The sequence below is a fragment of the Bombus affinis genome, chromosome 16, assembly GCF_024516045.1.
Source record: "Bombus affinis isolate iyBomAffi1 chromosome 16, iyBomAffi1.2, whole genome shotgun sequence".
Classification (NCBI taxonomy): domain Eukaryota; kingdom Metazoa; phylum Arthropoda; class Insecta; order Hymenoptera; family Apidae; genus Bombus; species Bombus affinis.
Window position 1 is genome coordinate 5,918,501 of NC_066359.1, and position 22,864 is coordinate 5,941,364.

Below are 22,864 nucleotides of genomic sequence, written 5' to 3' on the forward strand. Positions count from 1 at the left end.
ATATTCGAAAACAATCGATAATCGCGTTCAAATTTAAAAAGCAGAAATAATTTATTACCATATTTACTTCTTAATTGATTATTATCATATATCATTATTATCATTACTTTTTAAAATTTATGTATTTTTGTTATGTAAAATTATATTTTCATAGGTTCACTGGTAACAATCTAAACTTAAATAAAAAAAGACATATAAAAACGAGATACAACTTTAATTAACGAACTTTATTGCAGTAATAGTAATAGAAAAATATTTTTTGTTGCGTAATAATCTGTGTAATATATTCTGTTTGAGCAAAAACAAGCGATACATTTATTTTGATAATATTTCAATACGAAGCATTTAAATTTATTGTTTCACGATATCGTGGATTATAAACAACGAGAGAGAGAGAAAGAGAGAGAATAAACCTCCAGATAACCTGACTGCACCCTATCAGTAACATTTAACATGCACGATTACTTGAAAAAAATACTGCATTTTGTTAACTTTAATGGAAAATTTTTGGCTCGTTTATAAAATTTTTCATTTTCTTATTTTACAGATACAGGAACATCTCGTTGAAAATGGAAGTCTAAAGATTGGAACAAGTAACAATATAATTATTTTTAGAAATATTTTCTACGAAAGTTCTATGTTTTATACAGATCATGAAATTATTAAGTTATGGGTTTTATGTAATGACTACATTTTTTATTCGAAATAAATAGGAGCTATATCAATATTTAAACAAAATTAAAAATAAGAACAAAAATTACTAAAATTTGTTAAAAAATAACTAAAAATAATATATCTTGAGTCTTCAATTTTCAGTGTTTATTTTCAAAATAGAAATTATATGATAGAAAATAAAACGTATCTATAAATAAATGATCTACATTGATTCTTTACTAATAATTATAAATAAATAAATACCTATCAACAAAACTGAAAATGATTAATTATTAATTATTATTATAGAGATTAGCCCCTGGAAAAAAAATGTTATATTTAATCACACACAGTAATACGAAATCAATGAAAACAGTAAGGTCATCTGTTTCTTTTGACCAGGTACGATAGAGTTTTGAAAAAATTTATGGTTGGTATGATAATTAATTAAGCTAGTCGAAAAGCATTCACTGATAAAGATTAACGAGTATGTTAACACATGTTTGCACATGTCATCGATATATATCACGCGTTAACTCTTCGTCCTCTCACAATCGTCTGGAGTCAGTGACGGAGTGTGGTCACAAGCAGAATCGAGTAGCAACGACGTTTGAGAATTTCTCACAGCAGAATGAGTAATTCAAAGTTCGATCAAACTCTCGAAGAGATTTTGGAAACAAATCTACCAGAGAAGGAGCTGGCTGAAGTTAAGCGCCTTTTATATGGCCGCGAGTTGCAGTAAGATTTATTCCTATTTATATACTTAACACATTAATTGCCACGATGGTCATCGGTAACCACTATTACTAAATTTTGTAGGATTATTAAAATAAAATAAATTTTATGAACTAAAGAATATTTAACAACGTGAATGACTTACATAACACTATCAGAGGAAAAGTGGGCAGATATAACATTTTGCAAAAATTCAATATTATAGTGTAGTGTGTTTCGATCTATTGCGCTTTCACGGCAAGATATAGAAACTGCGCGTGACAGTCAACCTATCAATCTTCAATTTGTTCTTTTTTCTTAACAGATGTTTTTGGACTGAATTTTAATATACGAAAATAGCTTTTAATACTCTCCGAACGTTTTGAGTACGTTGTACCCGATGTCAATGTATCTTAGAGTAATTTGGTGTGAAATATTTTTAGATTTCACGAAATTTTGCGCGAATAAAGAATCGACGTTTTGCGCATAGATGTTTCATGTACTGGACGAATTTTGGCGCTGGCTAGATTTGGTGGAAAATTGAACTGTACACAGGATATCTCGCCAGAAATATTTTCGTCATTTCTTATCGTTATATTTATTTTAGATTTATAATGTTTGATCAGTGTGACTTCTGAATGACTCATACTCTTATTCTACATTATGCATCCTAGTAACGCCCCGAGATGAATTTCAAACACTTATTTCAATCTTCACAAATTTATATATTATGAATAAAATATATATTATGAACTTTCGAACTTAAGAAAATGATAAAATTAATATTTTTAATAAGAAAGATTATATACCTATATATTTATAATTATATTGAAAATAGGAATATATAATTATATTATTCTATATTCTTGACATTTTTGTACGTAGAAGCATCTAATTATTAGTGCATCCTGTATATGATTCCTTTTATATTTAGATTACAGTTACAGTTTACCATAGCATCATGTTATTAGTAACTAATTTTCTTTCTAATGTATTGAAGGTCGCTAAATCTTCCTCAATGGAACGGAAGTGGAGATCTCGATATCCAAGGATACATCATGGGCGGCAGTGTGACGGAACAACTGCGTCCTCCACGTCCCGTCCGAGTTGGTTTGATTCAGCATTCCATAGTGCTACCAACGACAGAACCTTTGCAGAAACAAAGAAACGCTCTGCATATGAAAATTCAAAAATATGTCGACTACGCTGCAGCCTGCGGTGTCAACATACTCTGTCTCCAAGAGGCTTGGGGTATGTCTGAAAATCTACATGGTGCTTAAAAAAATACATATCAATGGAATTCATGTATATTAAAAAATCATGTACTACTTGCCTGAGAAGTTACAAACTTGAAATTTCGAGGACTGAGAGTGTTATCATTCTAGCTATTCAAATATTTGCTTGTTTTGATGATAATCTTGCATACATTTCTATATTTCCAAATAAGATTATATAATATCAATCTTAATGTAATTCTACAAGATTAGATAAGAATAGGAAAACCTTCATCAAAGAAATTTCATTCTTTCCAATAAAAATTGCAATTTATAATCATCTTGTTCGAAATAATTGCCCATTCTTTTCATTATTTATTTTAGAAACCGTTTATCTAAAACAGAAACCTATTAATTTATGTTACAGCTATGCCATTTGCCTTCTGCACCAGAGAGAAATATCCCTGGTGTGAACTGGCTGAAGATGCTGAGAATGGATCAACCATAATACTCATGAGTGAACTTGCTCAACGGCATGGAATGGTTATCATTTCTCCAATTCTTGAGAGAGACTCTGCAAATGGCGACACTCTGTGGAACACTTCTGTAATAATTAATAACGATGGAAAAGTGATTGGAAAGGTGAGGAAGAATCATATCCCTCGCGTAGGAGATTTCAACGAGTCTACTTATTACATGGAAGGAAATACAGGACATCCTGTCTTCGAAACATGTTTTGGACGTATAGCTGTTAACATTTGTTATGGTAGACATCATCCCCAGAATTGGATGATGTACGGATTGCATGGTGCTGAGGTAAAATTTATCTTCATTCATGTATTTTTTACAAATATCATAAATCATTTATACTGATAAAATTTCTAAAAATTTATTATAAAATATCTGTTCCTAGATTGTATTCAACCCATCAGCAACAACCAGTCATACATCTGAACCATTATGGTCCATCGAAGCAAGATGTGCAGCCATAGCAAACAGTTACTATACCTGTGCTATTAATCGCGTTGGAACTGAAATGTTCCCCAATGAATTTACGTCTGGCGATGGAGCTCCTGCGCACCGTGATTTTGGCCACTTTTATGGATCCAGCTACATCACTGCTCCTGATGGAACTAGAACACCGGGTTTAAGTCGTTGTAAAGATGGTCTTCTCGTCTCTGAACTAGATCTAAACTTGTGTCGTCAGATGAAAGATTTTTGGTGTTTGAGAGTAAGCTAAAACCTTAGATATTCGTGACCTTCTGTTTTTCTTTTTCTCTTACTTTTCCTATGTTTTTTTTCTTTCTAGATGACACAAAGATTGGACTTGTACGCCAAAGAACTGAACGAATATGTGGAAAAAAACTGTAAACCACAACAGAAAAATGTGAAACAGCAGGAAAAAGACAGCAAAAATTAATAAGTCAAACACGAAATGCTGCAAGTCACAGATGTTTATTTTTACAAATTTCTTATTTTTATTGATTATATGTATAAATCAAAAAGATGGTTATAAAAAAATATATATGTATCTAGACAAATATTCAATCAGACAAGATTTTATACAAACAATATTTCTTTTTATTTCATCTCAGTCATTATTTAAAAATATAAATAGAATTCTGGAAAAAGTGTGACTTAAGATAAGTTACCATAAGTTACATGTGTACGTCAAAATTCTTTTTACATACTTACAAATTCTTAGAAAGAACTACCCTATAGTTATAAATAATATCTTATCAGAATTCACGAGATTAACTGACCGAACCGGGATTCAACGTTGTGTTGTGCGTTTGTTTACGGTAATGGAGCGCCTCTTGATACGCTTTCTTCACGGCTTTTCTGTCCGCAGGTTTTCGAGACTCGATTAATTTTGCTTCATCTAGTTCTTGAGATACTCCGAGCTTCTCCAACTTTTCCCCCGGTAACCATTGCCTGCAATAATTATATATAATTACATATATATACAAAATAACCAAATCAATAGAACAACAGAAAAACAAAGAATATAATTGCACTCTATAGAGAAATAAAATTACCATGTTCTTTTGGTATCAAAGAAGAGAACGAGAAATACTGGTTCTTTGTAATTGACGGCGAGTGCTAATACATCATCAGGCGGTGCTGGTATTGGTACACCTTTATGCACGGTGCCTCTGGGTGTATTAGGATCTATTATAAGAGCCGGATACCAGGGATATCCGCGACACTTAGCCCATACAAGTTGGAGAGCCTCCAGACCATTGCTCGCTGCGCCTTGCTTGCTTTCCAGCTCTTTTTTTGCTTCGTTCGCTTCTTGCTGCCTCTGTTTTTCTTCTTCTAAATCAGGAGTAGTGGACCTGCTCGTTGAACAACTGCTGCAACTCGAAGATTGACTTTCACCTTCTCCCACGTCGCTGTCCATTGTTCTACTTCTGCAAACATTAATTTCATATTGTACATCGATATTGTACTCAATATTTTATTGAAATACAAACGTATAATGTTTAATTCTATTTTTTTCTTTACTTTTTCACGCTTTTATTTCTTCAGATGCCCTTTTTTTCAGGATATCTTATGCATCAAATGTGTGGAATACACAAGAGGTAATAATATTATATTAAATACGAGAACATAGAACCAAATATTCAAAAGCAATCTATATTTGATTAATATTTACTGAAATATAATGCCCATTTCATATGGATCCAAGAATAGTAAAGTTAAAAGGGAACAATGTGCACCTGTACTCTTTAAAACTGTCACTCTGTTTCTTCTTATCATCCTCCAAGACGAACATTTGATTACTTCTACTGGCTCTCGCTCTTGCTTTGCGAGTAAAGAGAACTGCTGTTCTTCTATTAACTCCTCCTCCTCCTATTTCTTTCTCTCCGGATTGTAACTCAGTTTCTCCACGACTTCTGCCAGCACGGTCTCTTTTTCTAGATTTGGATGCTGTCTGCTCGTTTTCATTTACAGGGTCCAATTCAGGATAGTCTTTGCGAGCTTGATCTATGAGAGCGCCGCCTTGTTCCTTCATTTTTATTCCAGCTCGATAAAACATGGTATCTTTACGATTGTAGGCCAAGCAGTTACTGACCACCAGGTTGAAATCTGCTTCAAAAGCTCCAATTGTGTCGTATTCTTGTCTTTCTATTTTGATCTAGTAAAATAAAGATTATAATTGTAGATGTTTGTGTGTGAAGAGGACGGAGATCGTGAGGATTAATGACGAGACGCTTGTTGTCGTAAGCGACGAATGTATTTGAGACAGTAAGTTAAAGTATAAACGTAGATGTTAGTTGTTAATGCGAAGTATAAATCGCAATATAAAATAGCGGAATAAATACTCGCAAGTGCTTATCATGTACTTGATAGACGCTCGCTAGATATTCAAAGTCACTCCGGATGCCGCTAAATACTTGCTATGGACTCTCTACGTACTCGATAAAAACTATCGCTCGCAATCGCGTCGGTTTATTTATACTAGTCGGGGGGGAATCAGAGAATTCGAATTTTTCTTCCTACGTCAGTTGCTGGTAACAGTGACGTTGTTTTTACATTACTTGTAGTCTAGCGGTCGTGATACTTCGAGGAAAACAACTACATGATTTGCTTTGTTCTATGACTCATGTGCCGCTACATAATTTGTATATGTAACATGTGTTTTTTTTTTAAATAATTTGAAATAAGATGAATTACCTGCATGGTAGAAAAATCCATAGGATGAGATACAATTTCCAAATAATCTGGGACTTCTTTAATGTTTACTGGTTGTCCAAACACGTCGTTTACATCTTTCATTTTGATTGCTTCTAGTAAGGAGCATAGAATACTTTCCAGTGGACGTAATTCGAACCACAAACATTTTTCTTTTCTACAGAATAAAATGAAATGTTTGAATATTTATTATATAGCTCTTGATAATTGGGTTTCTTTTCCGTGAAATCTTACACTTTGAATAGTTCTTTCTTCAACTTCTCACGTTTGCGTACTAATTCACAAAGTAATCGGGCTCGCTCAAGATCCTGACGTAAACATTGCCAATACTTTAATTGACGATACAATTCACCACGTAATTCACTATCTGGTGGGGGTGAAGAATTCTCTCCAAGTGGCGGTGGTCTGGATTGAGGATGTGAACTCTGAAGTCTCCTAAGAAGAGGAACGCCATTTCTGTATTGGCGTTTCAGAGTCCAGTATGCTATAAGACGCTGTATCAGTTGGCTTCGTTTAGGCAACCCCTCAGCTAAGCTAATTAACATCATAAATCATTAATAAAATTCTTTATATACTTTGGCATATGTATTAAAACAATTTTATGTTTTTTACCTAGCAATTTCCTTAATACGTTCTGGTGGTATGGTTGGAATAGAAATAACTGGAGCAGAAGAACTCTTCTTATTCGCAATTGCCCTTCTTCTGGCATCAGCAGGATTGGTGGAAGGTTGATAATCAGATGGTGTATGAGCTTCACAATAAGCTGTTTTTTGAACTAACATTGGTTCCCCATTTGCAGGTTGCACTGTCCTCATACGCATACATAGACCAGCTTGTTGCGCACATGTTACATGAAATGCAGCATAACAGTTACTTTTGTGGCACTGAATACAAGCACCAGATCCTCTACGTTTGCACACACAGCATGTAAGTCTCCAACGTGCAGCAGGTATACTTTCTATACTATCAATAGGCTCCAGAAACACTGTGTTAGCGAATCTTACTTCCGGTATCCACAAAGCACATACAACATGAGCCCACGTAGCTGGGCGGTCAGTTTGTTTAAAAGCACCACCCCTATTTGGGCACAAAACACAATCAACTGCTCGTGAAGGACTTTGCAAACATCTTCTGCACAACCACTGTCCTTCAGGAATATATGGTACACCATAACAATCCTGATGAACAGCTAGATTGCACATGTCACAAAATAGTATGGCATTACTGTTCTGACATTCTCCATCCATGCAAATACAGCAGACTGCATCTTCATCAGCTGCAATTCCTCCACCACCATTACTTTGTTGTTGAAAGTATGATTCTTTCTCCAATCTGTCCATCAATAATTCAAATGTATCAGGCTCCAAAGGTGGACTGAGTCCCGAAGCTAATCGCCTTTCATTTACTGTAGACAACCACGCAGTATCTTCTTCATCTAAATCATACTCTACTTCTCCTGCAAAAGGGGAACAAATTTAAGTGAATTGTCACTTGAAAAGTATAAGTATATTTGAAATAAATTACCATCAAGTTCTTCCCCACTGCGTTCCATAAATCTGATATATGAATTTGGAAGTGGTTCTGCTTCACCTAGCTGTTGTTCATACCCATCAATCTCTTTCACCATAGCTACAGGTAAATTGCTAAGAATATTCTTCTCTTCCTTGTCTTTGTCTAACGGTATAGCATGACCTTTCTGAATCGTATTTTTCTCATCAGAACTATTCCCTTCCAAGGAAATAATAGGTACTGAATCAGTGATTCCAATTTTGAATGTTTTATTTGTATCTTCACCAATAGGATTCACCTTAAAAGTAAATAATGTTACAAAAGTATTTAATTCCCAGTGAAAACAATATTTATAAATTAATTTTAGTTTAGTATACAATCTATTACAAAATAAATATACAGCAATAAGTAACATAAATAAAAATATATTTTAATGCAATACAAATGAAAAGAAATACTATTTTACAGTTTATATGTACTTTTAAAAGTTTCTACAATATTAATTAACAGACTACGGATGTTTATGTAATTTTATATTTTTATGAACGTGGCTAAAGAAATTTACTTTAGATATTTTATATGCTTTTATACGTTATTTGCATTATGTACATTTTTGGAATCTCAAATTTCTCAAAAATGGATGAATATGTACAGTCTATGAATTCATTACTTTCACGCAATTCTTTCGCATTCACCGGAATAATTTCCATACCAAAACAAATTTCGATGTTTCTTGGGTGCTGAGCGTTTCGTTGTTCGCGGGGCTAGTACTATCGTTGCTAACACCGATTCTACTTCTGCCTTTTTTTTTGTTCGACTGTGGAGTGTTCATCTTCTTTCACGATCTCGCGCAGTGTATTGTAAACGATAATTAACGTGGTTATATTATCCGCACTTTCGGTTTAAAAACCTTCTCTTACATATGTTTTCTGTTTTTCAGAGCATTTCTGCTATGAATTCGCTCCGGTATTGTATACTAAAACTACATGGACTAATGTATCCTTCATTTTCACGCAAATAGGTCCGAGATATAGTTATTGCATTAATTTGCATTTGGGGGGAAAAAGAAACGCTCGCAAACGTTTGAACAGGTAATCTAACCAATTTGAGCGGCAAACGTAATGTGCACTGACATGTTAATGCAATGAAAGTACTTTGCATCGCGTGCCAATCATAAAGCACCTTTTTCAAAAATATAGATGATTAAACTCGTAGATTTTCTTTTCTTCTTATAAAATATAGATTTATTTCCATACATATATATTTCAATTAATTAATTAAATTAGGCTTAAACTTGGTAATTTACAGTAGATTTAATGTCCGTGATCTATGACACTGCTGACAGTAATGAAAACTCACCATTATAAACAAATAATTCGAGCATGCAACATAACCTCGCAACTAAGAAATAGAAAATTATTTTCCTTCACTAATTTCTATTGTAAAAGAATGATCATAATTTATGAAACTTTTTATGTTGTTCTTTTAACACGGACAAATGTAATAACTTTATTTAAACAGGGTATATGACAAAGTATAAATTTAATTTGATATGAATCTCGTGTTATATGGGACCCAAAACGCAAGTTTTCTTTAATATAGCAGAAAAATATAATTTTTTTGATGGACGAGCAAAAGAGTATAAGTCAGAATTATAAACTTTGTAGAGAAGCGTTTATAATAGATAGATAGATAGATAAATAGATAGATTTTTTATTTCTTCGTTTATGGAATTATAAGCCGTTTACTATATATTACATCTTACCATATTCTATCTCTTAGAGAAGTATGCAATTTATGTATTATATGTATAATACAATAAGATACAAAATATATAATAATAATATATAATATACAATATATACAATATTATACAATACAAAACTACATATAGTGCAATATGATGAATACAAGAGCGTTTTAGTACAATAAATTATACAAAATAAGATATATACGGGTGCGTGTAGAGATGTACTTATAATATTCGTAGAGTATATAAGCGTATTTATCCTCTTTTGACGAAAATTTGAGTTAAATTTTTTTCCCCGCCCACCAGATATGTAATGTAAAGACGGCTTCCAATGCGCGACGCGCGAATGAGGCCGCCTGGCGGCAAAAGAAGCATTTATAAAACTGAACTCAACTCGTCCGACGATTTGAGTTTGTCGACTCTGGTTCTGACTACTTAGTGTACGGATTGGGGGAGGGTAAGAGATCTAACTTTACACCAGTCATTGGCAGTATTTGTTCCTGTGCCCGCAGCTTTGGTTCGTCTATCGTCGCAATCGAAAGTTTGGTGTAAGGACTAGTTTACTAGATAACCGATATTTGTGTTTTGTGAGAGTGAGGCCGCGCTGCGTATCAATTTGGGGACTAACTGGATTCGTAACCGAGGGGACCTAATGCTCCGCTGAGAATTATGTCGGATACTGATGCGGGATTACGATCGGTCACACGTCAAGTCAGCTGACATATTGCGCCCTGCTACACCGCAACAGCTCTTGGTAAGTGTCGCAATCGCGCTACTTGGTCATCAACGCCGACTATTTTTATCAAATCCCCTTGAAATACGTCCATATAACCATACGTTTCATTTAACGCTAACGTTCCTTCCTCTTTTTTTTTCATAATAACCAGTTGGTGAGATCTAGCCTGATTTTGGTTTGTCCCATTCCCTCTCGCTTTTGTACCCTTCTCTTGATCCCCCTGTCTCTCTGGCGTTTCTCTTAATAAAAAGATGTCTGGCGCGATGTGGAATACGTGTATTACATGGGACAAAGGAAACGACGCAATTGCTTACTAAGTGCGTACTTCTCAAGGATAGGAGCCATGTCTCTAATGTCCGCTCCGTTTCTTCGTGCTCTTTGACTGCGTGCTTGCGTGCGTACATGCATGCGTGTGGCCGTGTGTCCGCACGACGGCAGCGCCGATACGATTCAAGCGCAAATCCACACTTATGCATTTATTCTCCTTCTGTTCTCCTCCTCTGGATGTTCATACCCCCTTTCGTGCACCCACATCCGCACTGGTCTTAAATCCCCTCCCTTTAGCCCTTCATGCGTTCCTTGGAAACTAGTGATCCTCGTTCTATTCTATTCTTTCTTAGTTAATTTAGTTACACAATATTCTAGGGATCAGTACAAATGTCCTACAAATCGAAGTTTCAAATAGGTTTTTTAATAACTTTAAGCCCGATATTTATTCTTAGACAATCTTGTATAGGTTATAAGTTCAGACATTGTTTTGAGGTTATGACCCCCTTCTCCTGTATGAAACGCCTGAAATTCGTTAGAATAATGTGATTGAGTTTTTTGTAGTTCTTATCCGTCAATGGTAGTCGAAATTATCCGAAGACTTTCATCATGCGTGTTCGTTATATGAAGTTTAGGCTTATTTCCATAACTTGTCGCTATCTCAAGGAATTGTTGAGCAACCTTAGCTATGTTCTTTAGATGTATCGCGTATTTGCAATAGTTTGATATGATATATACAATATCTTGGTACGCAGAATAGTGATTGTAGTCATAAATCGTAATTCTCGTGTAAGAGAGAATCTGTAGATAGCATTGACGAGGTTATAAAATCGAGCGCCCACGACAGGCAATGGCAGCGATGAGGAGTGAGGACAAAAAGTTTATGATTTCATCGGTTGCTAATTCTCTTCGAATTTTCAAGCTATGGCGACCGCATTATTCGTTAACGATCTGAAATTAACGTACTGTAATTCTGAGTCCTTTTGTACGATAATTTACCAACTAATCATGTTAGTGAATTGACATGTTTACAAATTGTAGGTTATTTCTATAAATTTTATTTATACAATTTTACGTGGAATTAGATAATGAAAAACCCTTTTCACAATAATTTATCAAGTTTTAGCTTTGAAACTTTATTTTTTCAAGTTTATAATTTTCTCAGACAAATGGGTAATCAGGTGACATGTGAGTCTCATAATTTCCTTTTATTATAAAAAATTGTATTATCAATTTTGTTGTAGATTAGAATTTTCATTTTTATAGTTTTACGTGGAATAGTATAATGAAGGTTCTTTTTCACAATGAATTAGCAATATGTGACAAGTTTTAGGTTAGAATCTTTATTTTCACAATTTTATAATTTTATCAATCAAAGAATTTAATCAGATGACTCGTGGGTTTAAAAATTTTCCTTTATTGTAAAAAATTATCGATTTCACTATAGGATAGAAACTTACAATTCTAAAGATAATATAAGGTAAAATAAGTAAATTAATTTTATTTTGCTACTATCATGCAAGAGAATTTGACAGTGACTTATAAAATTTTACCAACAATATTGGTTGAATGATGCAAGAAGTTTCTGACCTCAATAAAACCAAGTTTTGTTAGGTATATCGAGTAGTACGATTGAAGTGATTAGCAGGTTGATGCTGTATGTTGGTGTAGATTAACCTCACCCGAGCCACACCTCGCTTTCTTCCGCTACATGACTGATACCGTAAAATGGCTGCATGTAGATTTACAAGCAGAATAATATCGCGTGTGATAATGCCTTCGAGGAATTTCACTGTCGATTGTCGGTAAGCGTGCGCGTAAGCGCGCGCGCCAATCAGATCTTCATGGATCCATCAACTACTAGAAATTTTTTTCCTCAATGAATTTTCATGTCTAATGACTTACAAAGATGTTCTTTTTTCGTAAAACTCCGTTTTCAACGGAAGATGAGTCAGTCATTTATCGTTCTCAACTTCAACGGATGCGATTTAAAATCATCGTCGACCATATACATACGTCGTACTTTGGAAGATATTCATACCACGTGTCATTGGACTGTACAGTCGAATTTCGTAAGAACAATGAGAGAAGAGTATAGGCAACTGACAACCAAAATAAAGTTGCAAGCACAATTTTAGATCGTCTTTATTCATCTCCTCCCTTTGTTGTATATTGCAAGATTAGAATTTTTGCGCATATTTTTTAGCGCTATTCAAATGACATTTTGATAAAACAATTTTTTGTAATCTTTTGCATTAGATTTTTTGAAAATGCTATATTCGACAAATAAAGAAACTTACATATGAGAAATCAACGCAAATTACAACAGATTGATATATATTTGTATTTGTCTTATAGTTATTTATAATAATTAGAGTATACATGTATAAAATTAAAAATACTACTTTACTATATTTATTACTTAAATATCACTAGAAAAGAAACTATACATATACATATATTTTCCTTTTTGGTTAATATTTGTTAAATTTAAGTTCCGTTTCAAATTTTCTAGTTTCTGTTTCATTATCAATTCCAATCGTTTTCTCAAGACAAAAGTCAAGATCAGATACAAAATTCATCCCTCATATAAAACTTTATATCAATGGAAATCAATGAGAAATTACTCAATTCGTCTTATTTTTTTTAATATGCAAAACCCAATTAAATTTAATACAATATTTTATTCAAAGTCGGTATAATTATAATCGATTGTAATTCTTGATACATAAAATTGTGCAACTTCGTATCAAAAAAATTTTCTATGAATATATTATGTAAATATATTTATTCAATTAGAATTGTTAAACAACTGTGCCAATGCAAACGAATGGAAACTAAATCTTTGTGTAAATCAGCGATTTGTTTTTGAACGACTCATGATTAGTAATTTTCATTGTATTAGCTTTTGAGTGACGCAAACGTGTTTGTGCCAAACAAAAGTAAACCCTAGATAAGTAAAGCGGAAAACAGGAACACGTCATTATCAAGAAATGTGTCAGACATGTGTCAGACCACAGTAGTCACTTCCCCATTAAAAAATTGTGTAAATTTTTTTCTTACATATTTCTAAATCTTTGTTTCAGATCTCTAAATTTTGTTTTTTGGAAATTTATAGTGGAAAAGGGCACAACGGAACTACGAGTAAAGATAATAGAAATTTATTTTTGAAATTAAGGCTCCATTATTCTAACACTATTTTCACCTCAACATTTCAGGTTTTGAAGTACTAAAAATCCAAGAGTTGTTCATTAATGTAAATTGCATAATTAATTGTAATTGCAGATTACAATTTGGTATGACGCTATGTCACAAAGAGTAGTCAAGTTTTACTTTTTTTCTTGCTTTTTTTCATGAGGATTTATACTCTTTGCTCTGTTGTGAATTTTCCCATTATAAATTCCAAAAGAAAAAGAGGAAAAGAACTAGAAATCTGAAACAAAAAGGTAAAAATATATAATAAAAAAATGTTATACAACTTTTAAACGAGAAACTGACTTATGGATCACGCTATATATTTCTAGAAAATTTAAATGATTTGTTGTGAAGCGTATAGAAAGAGATATTATATTGTTTTTCTATTGTATATTTTTTCGTATACATCATTTTTTGAACAAAATTGTATATTTTAGTCATCTACACCTCTAATTTTTAAATCAGAGACGAGTGTAATTTTTGGGGCAGATCGCCATGTAAAATTCGCGCGCGTTTCTCCGTAACGAACTAGTTACTTTCCGTTCGAAAGTGTTTCTATTCCAATTGGTCGTGTAAGCTATAAACGAAACTTTCATTAAAGACGGTGTCTTTAATTGGCTGTACTGAGTGTTACTGTCATTGTCGGCGCAATAAATGTCATGTCGAAATTCTAGACCGAAAATAGTGCTTTATGTCGATGACGATATAAATAACGATCGAACAAATTTTGTAGCTTAAGGCAAATTACATACATGAAATAATTATGCAAATTTGTTGTTTTTTAAAAAACGATCGTCATAATAACTTTAGAAAATGTTAATTTTTCTAGTAATCATTAGTCATATAAATGTATAAATCAATTTTGAAAAATTAGGGATATTATACTAAAAGCATATTCAAGCATATCTTAGGTCATTTTTTATCATATCGCATACTAAATATTTCGTTTATATTTAAAAAAATAATAGTTAATGATCCTAACTCAATGTTATACATATTATTGCACTTACTGATTAAAGATGTCATGACATATTGCAAATGTAATTTTTGTCTTCTTTATCTGCTCAGTTTTCCGTAGTATTGAAATAGTTTGGAAATCATTCGTATTGATAATATCGCCAGAGAAAATTAGAAATATTGGAATTAGAATACTCCGGCATATTTTTATATCATTTTTATCATGTTACATACGGAAATGAAATGTTTCGTTTACATTTGTCATAGATATGTATTCGACTTAGTTGTAAGAAAAATAATAGTTGATAACCCTAACTTAATGTCATACATGTCACTGCACTTGTTAATTAAAAATGTCATGACATATTACAAATAATTTTTGTCTTTTTTATCTGTTCATTTTTCCGTTCAGTTTTTAACGATTCTTAACATAGATTTCAATTTATATACTTATCGAGTGTAAGTTACCGACTGTCGGTAAATTTTGAAATATTCAAATAATTTCGAACGTAAAGAAGTTAATTATCTGAAATAAAGCAAAGTCATGTATTGAGGTTATCATATGCAATGAGACGCGAAAATAAAATTCATTAACGTCCAAAGATAGAATAGGAAATTCTTTCTTATTCATATTTTCTTCTCCGTGACACTTCCTAACACGTGTTTTACGTTTGATTTGGCTTTCAATTACTGCACTGACGTCATTGATTCCGAAAAACTAACGGATTCAAAACCCGTTCATTGCCTTAATCCTTTCACGATGATAAATTTTCATTAAAAGACGGATAAATTATACCAATTATTGATTACTGCATGTTTTTCATTAGTAATAAGCTTTCAATTACTGTGGTGATGTCATGATGTCCGAAGAAGTAACATATTCAAATACCGTTCATTTCTTGTTTCAACTCCTTCACTATGGTGGATTTTCGTCCAGATACAGACGACTTACATTAATTATTAGTTATCAAATATTTTTTATTCGAAATATACGTGATATTTCTAGATTCTGTTTTAAAGCTGGTTGAGCAACAGGTCGAATACTTTGTGTCAAAATATATGACATCGACATCTTTTCTTCGATTATTAATTTGATTGATATTTTAATTTTATAATTAAAATATATAATGTTGAAGTAAATTTCTGTTGCTTTTATAATATACAAAAGAAAGCTTTTCTATGTAGTGAAAGTGAAAACGCCAGAGATATATGTACATATAATTATTTTAAAGGAATTTACTAAAGCTATCAGAATGGTCAAACTAATTCATAATTTTTCATAAAAATTTATAGATTTATAAAATAGTATAATTTTTTACATAGTTTTTATATTATGCATTTCTTCGCGTGTATATCTTTCATTTGGATTTCTTTACTGCAAATCTTATATCTTAGTTACAGTTTAATTACATCTTAGTTATAATTTTAATATTAAATTTATTGAATAATAATTGTTTATCACAGTACTTTATTAAGCTGTAGAAATAATGAAAAAATAAATTTAAACAAATTTTTACGAATCAAAGGTGAAGTATCTTTGAAGTTATACGAACTAAGAGAACGGAAAAAAATTCTATCCTAGCCTTTCATTTCGCATCTGTCGGCATACATCAGACAATATATATGTAGTTTTGATTTTATTGTATTACATAGGTATCATCGAGAGATCATGCCGCGACATCTACAAATTCATTTGAGAAATACAGTACAACACATCACCATACATCTCGTAATCAAGAATACTATCGCAATATTTCCCAAAAATTACATGTTAATTATCTATCTACGAGAAATCACGATCATTGTTAAGTTTGATTCGATGGAAAGAAAAACTTACAAAAGGTTAGAAAACCTATCGTAGAAAGAACGATCGCGTGAGTGCGCATGCGCAAAGCAAGGAAAAAGACCGACTGAGTCGTGTGATATGTATTCGAGAAAGAAAGAGAGAAAGAGCGACGAAAATAAGTGGCGGAAATTCAAGTATTCTCTAACTAAAGAGTCTAGTAAATCAAACATACTGTTTATGTTATTTCTTATACGTATACGCAGTATAAAAGAAGGGCAAGAAAAAATTCAATGGAACATTCCTCTTTTTATGATGGTAGGTAAAAGCATAAACGTAAGAAATGTAGAGGATGCCTAATGAAGAAAAGATATTTGTTTCTAATAGATAAAAAAGGAAGGAAAGACCTCGTTATTTATCTGTAGATATCTTTATGCATTTATGAAAAATTCGAAGATACAAAAATGCACACATTGCACATAGATAATCAAAATAAAGCATTTATGATATTTAATAAATGAAACACATTTCTATTTAAATTTCATTCTTTTAGATGAAGATATAAAGATGAATATAAAAATTTACAGTCTATTTATTTACATTTATTTTTCAAAAAAACCCATTTTCTCAACACGGCATTCGCAATTCATATTTCTTCCAAACTACATATGTTGAAAGAAAGACCCATTCTACTTTTAGAGATAAATAATTTATTTACAGAGGTAAATGACAATCTATGCTGTACAATTTACGTTGTATGAGAACCGTTACGTTTATCCTAAATAAACCCGCTACAAAACCGTAATAAACGAGACCTGAGTAAATTACGCTTTACCTATCTTCTATACTAATATTACAAAGAGAAAAGTACGTAGGTATGTGTGTGTCCCGAGGTAATTTCAGAAACTATTTGGACCGACTATTTAACTAAAACTATTTAACAACCGATTTGGATAATTCTTTCACCGTTAAAATTCACCGTTAAAAAATACATTTTCTCCAAATGAATACAGGCTATATTTTATTACGCTTACTCCTCAGGGAACCGAACAATGAGCATAAATACGACTCAAGCTGCAGTTTCATTTCCACTACAGTGTTGTGCATTGCTCGATCGACAGTTGACAGTTACTTCCTATAAATATTTCTCGACTGCTATTTACTATATTGATTTCTATTGCAAATAACAGTGAATCTAGAATTGTGAAACTAAATTCATATCAGTTCTTTCCAGTTTTATGCAGACAAAGTCGCAGGTAATAACTAGTAACATCTAACCTTATCGTGGGCAAGTGTGCGCAGCCTGTCGTTGGTTGTACGTCCGCCCAGAGGCCGTACGTCCAAACGATCGCCATCATGAAAACATTCGGCTCGTCGTTATCGTTGTTTCTCCTCCGTCCTTGCAGGTTCCTCGGATTGAAGTAATATCGAGCGCGAAGTTGCACGCACAAAGAGCGAGAAAGAGAGACGGAGAAAAGGAAAGAAAGGAAGCGAGACAGAGCTATTTGGTAATATTTCGTTTTAGCTTTGGCTGTGAGAGAGAAAGAGCTATTTGGTAATATTTCGTTTTAACTTTGGCGATGAGAGAGAAAAAGAAAGGAAGCGAGATAGAGCTATTTGGTAATATTTCGTTTTAGCTTTGGCGGAGAGAGAGGCCTCCTAAGAGACAAAGCCAACGCGCGCATCGCGAGAGAGTGGCCAAAGCGAGAATTGCGCCGCCGAGATTTATCAAGCAGAGGCTCAGAAGGGAAGAGAGCCTTCTCGACCGACGGTCGACCCAATCGGTCGTGGTAAACTGCTACACGTCGTCTAACGTGTCTCTTAAACACACGACAAGGATAGACAAGGGGAGCCCACTTAAATGCCTCGAACGAATTCTTACTCCATGTTGTGCGTTGGTTGCGACACGACTGCGTGTTGGAAAGTGAGTAATATCACGTTTCCCCCCGATCACGCCTTTATACGATTTTATTGCGTTGAACACGAAAAATCGGATAAAAGGGGTTATGACAAATTTGAAAATTTCCCAACCCCTTTGTAATTATTGTGTTCTTCTTGCTTTTAACTTCCGTTTTTTCTTCGCTTTTCCTCGTCATCGACAATTGTTTGCTTCTCGCTGTCCGATTTCTTGGTTTTATTTGCCCTTGGAGGAATTACATACACATTCTCTCTCCCTCTCTCTTTCTTTCGTGAGCACTGAAACTGTTCTACACGAGGGAACGGCCCTTGTCTCAAGATATCGTTACTGTTGCTGCTGCTGACGACTTCTCTCTATTCTATGTATAGACTCCTCGTTGTGTACGCGCGTGTGTGCAAGTGAAAATTCGACATGAAAAATCAAGCGTCTGGTTTCTTTGAGACAGTACGGATGTAGTCGACGGTATTTCCTATATAATGTGTCTATTATGGTGCAATGATTGCTCCGTTTTCTCGTCCTTTTAAACCTGAATTGGGACCCATCGCGTTCGACACTTTTTTTTAATTAAATAATTTCTAGTGATTTGTATTCCATTTGAGGACAGGTTACCTGTACAAAAGTTTCCTAAAATTAAATGTTTGTGCTTTGTCATTGACAAATAAAGGTTGCAGTGATAATTATTTTATACACTTGTATTGTACTCTTTGTCTTATTTCATATTCATACATATTCTGTGTAACAGATTTATTCTTTTAAAGTTTATTGTTTAGTTTTAGAGTTCTTTCTTTTTTACTGATTTTAAACTATAGATTGTATCGTGACAAACAAAGAGATGTTAAAGAAAGCTGCATTTTGGTAGGTGAATGTATGGTGACACGCGGTCGTGAAGGAGCAACTGGAGAGCGAGCTGTGGCAAAAGAAGCTTAATTATCTCCCATTTAGTTGACTGCAACTTGCTCGATATTGTTTCGAGTGATTGCATATAGGATAAAACTAAGGACTTTGTTTAATCATTGAGGTTTTATTGGGATAAACAAAGAAAATGGAACGAGAATCTAATCCCATGCAAGCTCTGTGCCGCAGCGGCTGTGGATTTTATGGCTCCCCAGCCACAGATGGCCTTTGTTCTCTTTGTTACAAAGAAAACCTAAAAAAGAAGCAGCAACCTCCTGTGTCAGCTGCTACTGTTCCAACATCACAGACCGTCTCTGGTAACGCTGGCACGTTGCAAGGCGGTTTTGGTAGTCCTGCAGCTACAGGAACTACAGCCCAACCTACCATTCCTACCATACCTCAATCAACGACAGATCTGCCCAGCTCCAAAGAAGTAAGTTTTATTCAAATTATATTTATGTGTATTTAAACTATCATAAAACTAGTTTATTATCTTTAATTAGAACAATGAAGATTAGAAAAGGAGAATTAAGGTTTATTACCTAATTTTAATTGTCATAAATAGACTGTGCATATTTATTTATTTATAAGTATGCAGAAAGGTGCAAAGATGTGCACAAAAATTATATAAAATATCGAAATTGAAATACATATTATTACATTTATTAAAACATTCTTAAAATAAAACATTCTTCTATTCGTTCAATTTTTTATTTGTTTCTATAAAAGTATAAACTTGCATAAAGATCCCCAGTCTATTTATAAAATTCTATGGAAAAATGATGGAAGGAAATTATTCAGCAGTTGTAAATTAATAACTCTTTATTTCTATTATGCTTTAGATAAATAGGGAAGATCAAGAAAATGAAGTAGGTGTAAGCAGCGGAGCAGTAGGAGAAGGATCTGTAAGTAGTGGGGACGCAGACGATTGCTTCGATGGCAAAGAGACTGACAAAGAATCTAAGAAGAAGAAAAATCGTTGCGTCGTGTGTCGCAAAAAAGTTGGTTTGACGGGTAAGTTAACGATAATTAGAAGACATTCTTGATCCATTTTGGACAATTTACGATCCGATTTGTCTCCCTTAACAGGATTCGAATGCCGTTGTGGAGGACTGTTCTGCTCTGTGCATCGATACAGTGACAAGCACGATTGCAAGTTCGATTACAGAGAAATGGGCGCTCAAGAAATTCGGCGCAACAATCCAGTTGTTGTTGGTGAAAAAGTGCAAAAAATTTGAACTATTTAGTGCGTAGATCGTTGGGAAAATGGTTATATAACTATATAAACAAAGCAGAATATAAAACAAAAAAACGGAGAAAAAATGAGATAAATTATCTGGCAGCTGATTGCACGTCGAGGGGCGAGACGGGTGAATGCGAGGATCGTGAACGAAAGGTAGCAGGGAATTAGTATGAAAGAGTGAGAATGAGGGAGAGAAAGAAAATTGTAGTAAATGTGTTAGAACGAGTAAGAGTGAAAGTTGCGAGCTTATTGTACCGGTAGAGAGGAAGAAAAATATGAGAGAGAATGGAAAATTTAAAAGGAATACAAAAATTGGTTTGTACACAATATGCAAATATAATATATAGAAACGCCGATAAAAGATATATAGACGAAATTTTCCGAAGGAAGAATGAAAAAAACACAAATAAGAAAGACTAACGCGAAAAGTAAAAAGGAGAAACAAACAAAGAAACAAATTAGAGTGCGTGCCACGTGTACGAGTGCTTCGAGAAAATTTTTGGATGCTAGTGCCATGTCAGATTGTCATCTTAAGCCAGAGTTCTAATCGAAAATATTTTTGGTTCTAACTGCTGCGCGCTGTCAGCTTATTACTACTATTTACCTCTATTATTATCTACGGCTTATTATTATTTTATCTTATGTTTATTAATTTACTTAAAAAAAAAAGAAAATGCAAAATTGGCGTACGGAAGTGTTTGTTTTTTTCTTTTTTTTTCTTTTTTCTTTTTTAGATATTAAACTTTAGAGAGAAAAAAGAACACGAATTCTTGGTGCGTTCTTGGTCGGTTTTGTTCCGAGACGTCTCATCGGGGATCCGGGTTTTTGAATTGTGAACGAGAGAGGGAAAGGGAGAGCGAGCGAGCGAGTGAGCAAGAAAGAGTGAACAAAAAGGAAATTTTATATGTATATAATCTATATTTCTGTTTCGTTCGTAATATTCAAAAAATAAAAAAAAGGGAATGTTGCTTAGGTAGTGGCTGACGTTGATGGGTGATCACAATCCTAGGTTAACAATTAGTCTAATAATTATTAAGTATATTAGTCTATTGATTCATAAATAATGCAATGAAGTATAAGTAGTACTGTGTGTTTATGTCCAATTTCACGTGAATATAACCAAGCATTATTCCTTATTAAATATGTTTCAAACTATATTGCAAATCAATTATTTACGCCATGCGTTAATAAATATCTTCGCTGAAAAGAGAAGAAGAAAAAAGAACAAAATGGCGAGCTCTGTAATGATTCTTCGTCTGATTCCCCGAATGATAATATTTCGAGATTAGGAAAAAAATTAGGTTGTGTCACGTGACTCGTCCAGTCGGTTTTCTCGTTTCTCTTTGTGTCTTCTAAATAAGATTTCTAGTATGTATATTGGTGCTAAAATACACTTTGTACGATGAAACGTTTAAAGGCCAGCCAGACATAAATAAAAAAAAAAGGAAAAATAATAATGAACGAGAGGCCCCTCGACGAAGGGACGACTATCGGCCCTGTTGTACTCGATCGATGAAAGAAACAAAAATTTCTCCGTCTGTCTTTAACCATTTTCTTCCGTGTTGCAATACTTTTTAACGAAATGAAGAAGAAATCTTAAAAAAATGGAAGAAAAAACACGAAAGAAACGTACGTTTCAGTTCTTTTGTTCAGCGTGTCTCTTGATTCTTAGACTAGGTTGTAGCTGAGAAAGAGAGAAAAGAAGAAGTTGCTGTAGGTGTTGAGTTTTATGTCGCTTCTACAAACAAAAAAAACTGAAAAACAAAAACTGTTGCACGAAGCAATTTGTTGTAAAAAAGAATAAAAATAAAAAAAAAGAAAAGGAACAAGGAGAAGAAAAATTTGTCCTTGTTGCTTCGTGAGTTTTCCAAAAACAGAAAGAGTTGCTTTTCCCGCGTATCGTTGTCTTCTTTCGAGCGTGCGAAAAAAGATTCGATAGTCGTCACACTGGGTCTTTTGCGATTTTAAAGACAACTAAATTGGGAGAAAGGAAGAAATTGAGTGAGAGCGAGAGCGAGAGTGAGAATGTAAAGGGAGAGCAAGAGAGTAAAACGAAAAAACACCACACTGTGTATCGTACCATCATGTTTTTTTTTTGCTCTGTCTTTAAGAATAATTGCGTTTCGTTGTTTTTCTTTTTTTTTCTTTCTAATAGATTGTTGATCCTTCGTTCTTTTTAAGGTTTTGCGTGATAGCCAATCTAGCGATAAAAAAAAGCTATTGAAACGAAAAAGTCGTCTTTATGAGAATACAAAGAAAGAAGAAAAGTCCTTGTATTGATACGTTAAATAGAATAAAGTGAATCGTTCTTAATTTCAGTGCCACGTTATG

At 33.5% G+C, this 22,864-nt stretch overlaps 3 protein-coding genes and 1 long non-coding RNA gene across 10 annotated transcripts; 2 read left to right on the top strand and 2 right to left on the bottom strand.

Annotated features, from left to right (window-relative positions):
- The first annotated feature begins 1,183 nt into the window (after nt 1–1,183).
- Nucleotides 1,184–4,154, top strand: LOC126925318 (beta-ureidopropionase). The gene is made up of 5 exons (XM_050740727.1): nt 1,184–1,392; nt 2,369–2,619; nt 3,010–3,398; nt 3,496–3,813; nt 3,892–4,154. Exons 1-5 carry the CDS (start codon nt 1,286–1,288, stop codon nt 4,000–4,002), a joined length of 1,176 nt encoding a protein of 391 aa, XP_050596684.1. The 5' UTR covers nt 1,184–1,285; the 3' UTR covers nt 4,003–4,154.
- On the bottom strand, nt 4,019–8,951 carry LOC126925305 (bromodomain-containing protein homolog). Of its 3 annotated transcripts, none has more exons than XM_050740699.1 (8): nt 8,503–8,951; nt 7,806–8,088; nt 6,894–7,737; nt 6,516–6,815; nt 6,264–6,438; nt 5,306–5,724; nt 4,622–4,996; nt 4,019–4,517 (listed from the first exon to the last, which is right to left on the bottom strand). In XM_050740699.1, exons 1-8 carry the CDS (start codon nt 8,620–8,622, stop codon nt 4,337–4,339), a joined length of 2,697 nt encoding a protein of 898 aa, XP_050596656.1. In that variant the 5' UTR covers nt 8,623–8,951; the 3' UTR covers nt 4,019–4,336. The 3 variants fall into 3 exon arrangements, with proteins under 3 accessions (XP_050596656.1, XP_050596658.1, XP_050596657.1); XM_050740701.1 differs by having other exon boundaries at nt 8,400–8,949; XM_050740700.1 differs by having other exon boundaries at nt 8,356–8,949.
- Nucleotides 8,952–9,977: 1,026 nt separating this feature from the next.
- On the top strand, nt 9,978–22,851 carry LOC126925328 (AN1-type zinc finger protein 5). Of its 5 annotated transcripts, none has more exons than XM_050740745.1 (6): nt 9,978–10,294; nt 17,885–18,033; nt 18,116–18,402; nt 19,256–19,723; nt 20,133–20,304; nt 20,380–22,851. In XM_050740745.1, exons 4-6 carry the CDS (start codon nt 19,439–19,441, stop codon nt 20,526–20,528), a joined length of 606 nt encoding a protein of 201 aa, XP_050596702.1. In that variant the 5' UTR covers nt 9,978–10,294; nt 17,885–18,033; nt 18,116–18,402; nt 19,256–19,438; the 3' UTR covers nt 20,529–22,851. The 5 variants fall into 5 exon arrangements, with proteins under 5 accessions (XP_050596702.1, XP_050596704.1, XP_050596705.1 ...); XM_050740747.1 differs by having other exon boundaries at nt 17,885–17,986; XM_050740748.1 differs by lacking the exon at nt 17,885–18,033.
- LOC126925336 (uncharacterized) lies at nt 17,117–17,885 on the bottom strand. Its single transcript, XR_007713870.1, has 2 exons — nt 17,757–17,885; nt 17,117–17,673 (listed from the first exon to the last, which is right to left on the bottom strand). It is a non-coding gene; the product is annotated as an uncharacterized LOC126925336 (long non-coding RNA).
- Nucleotides 22,852–22,864: the final 13 nt, after the last annotated feature.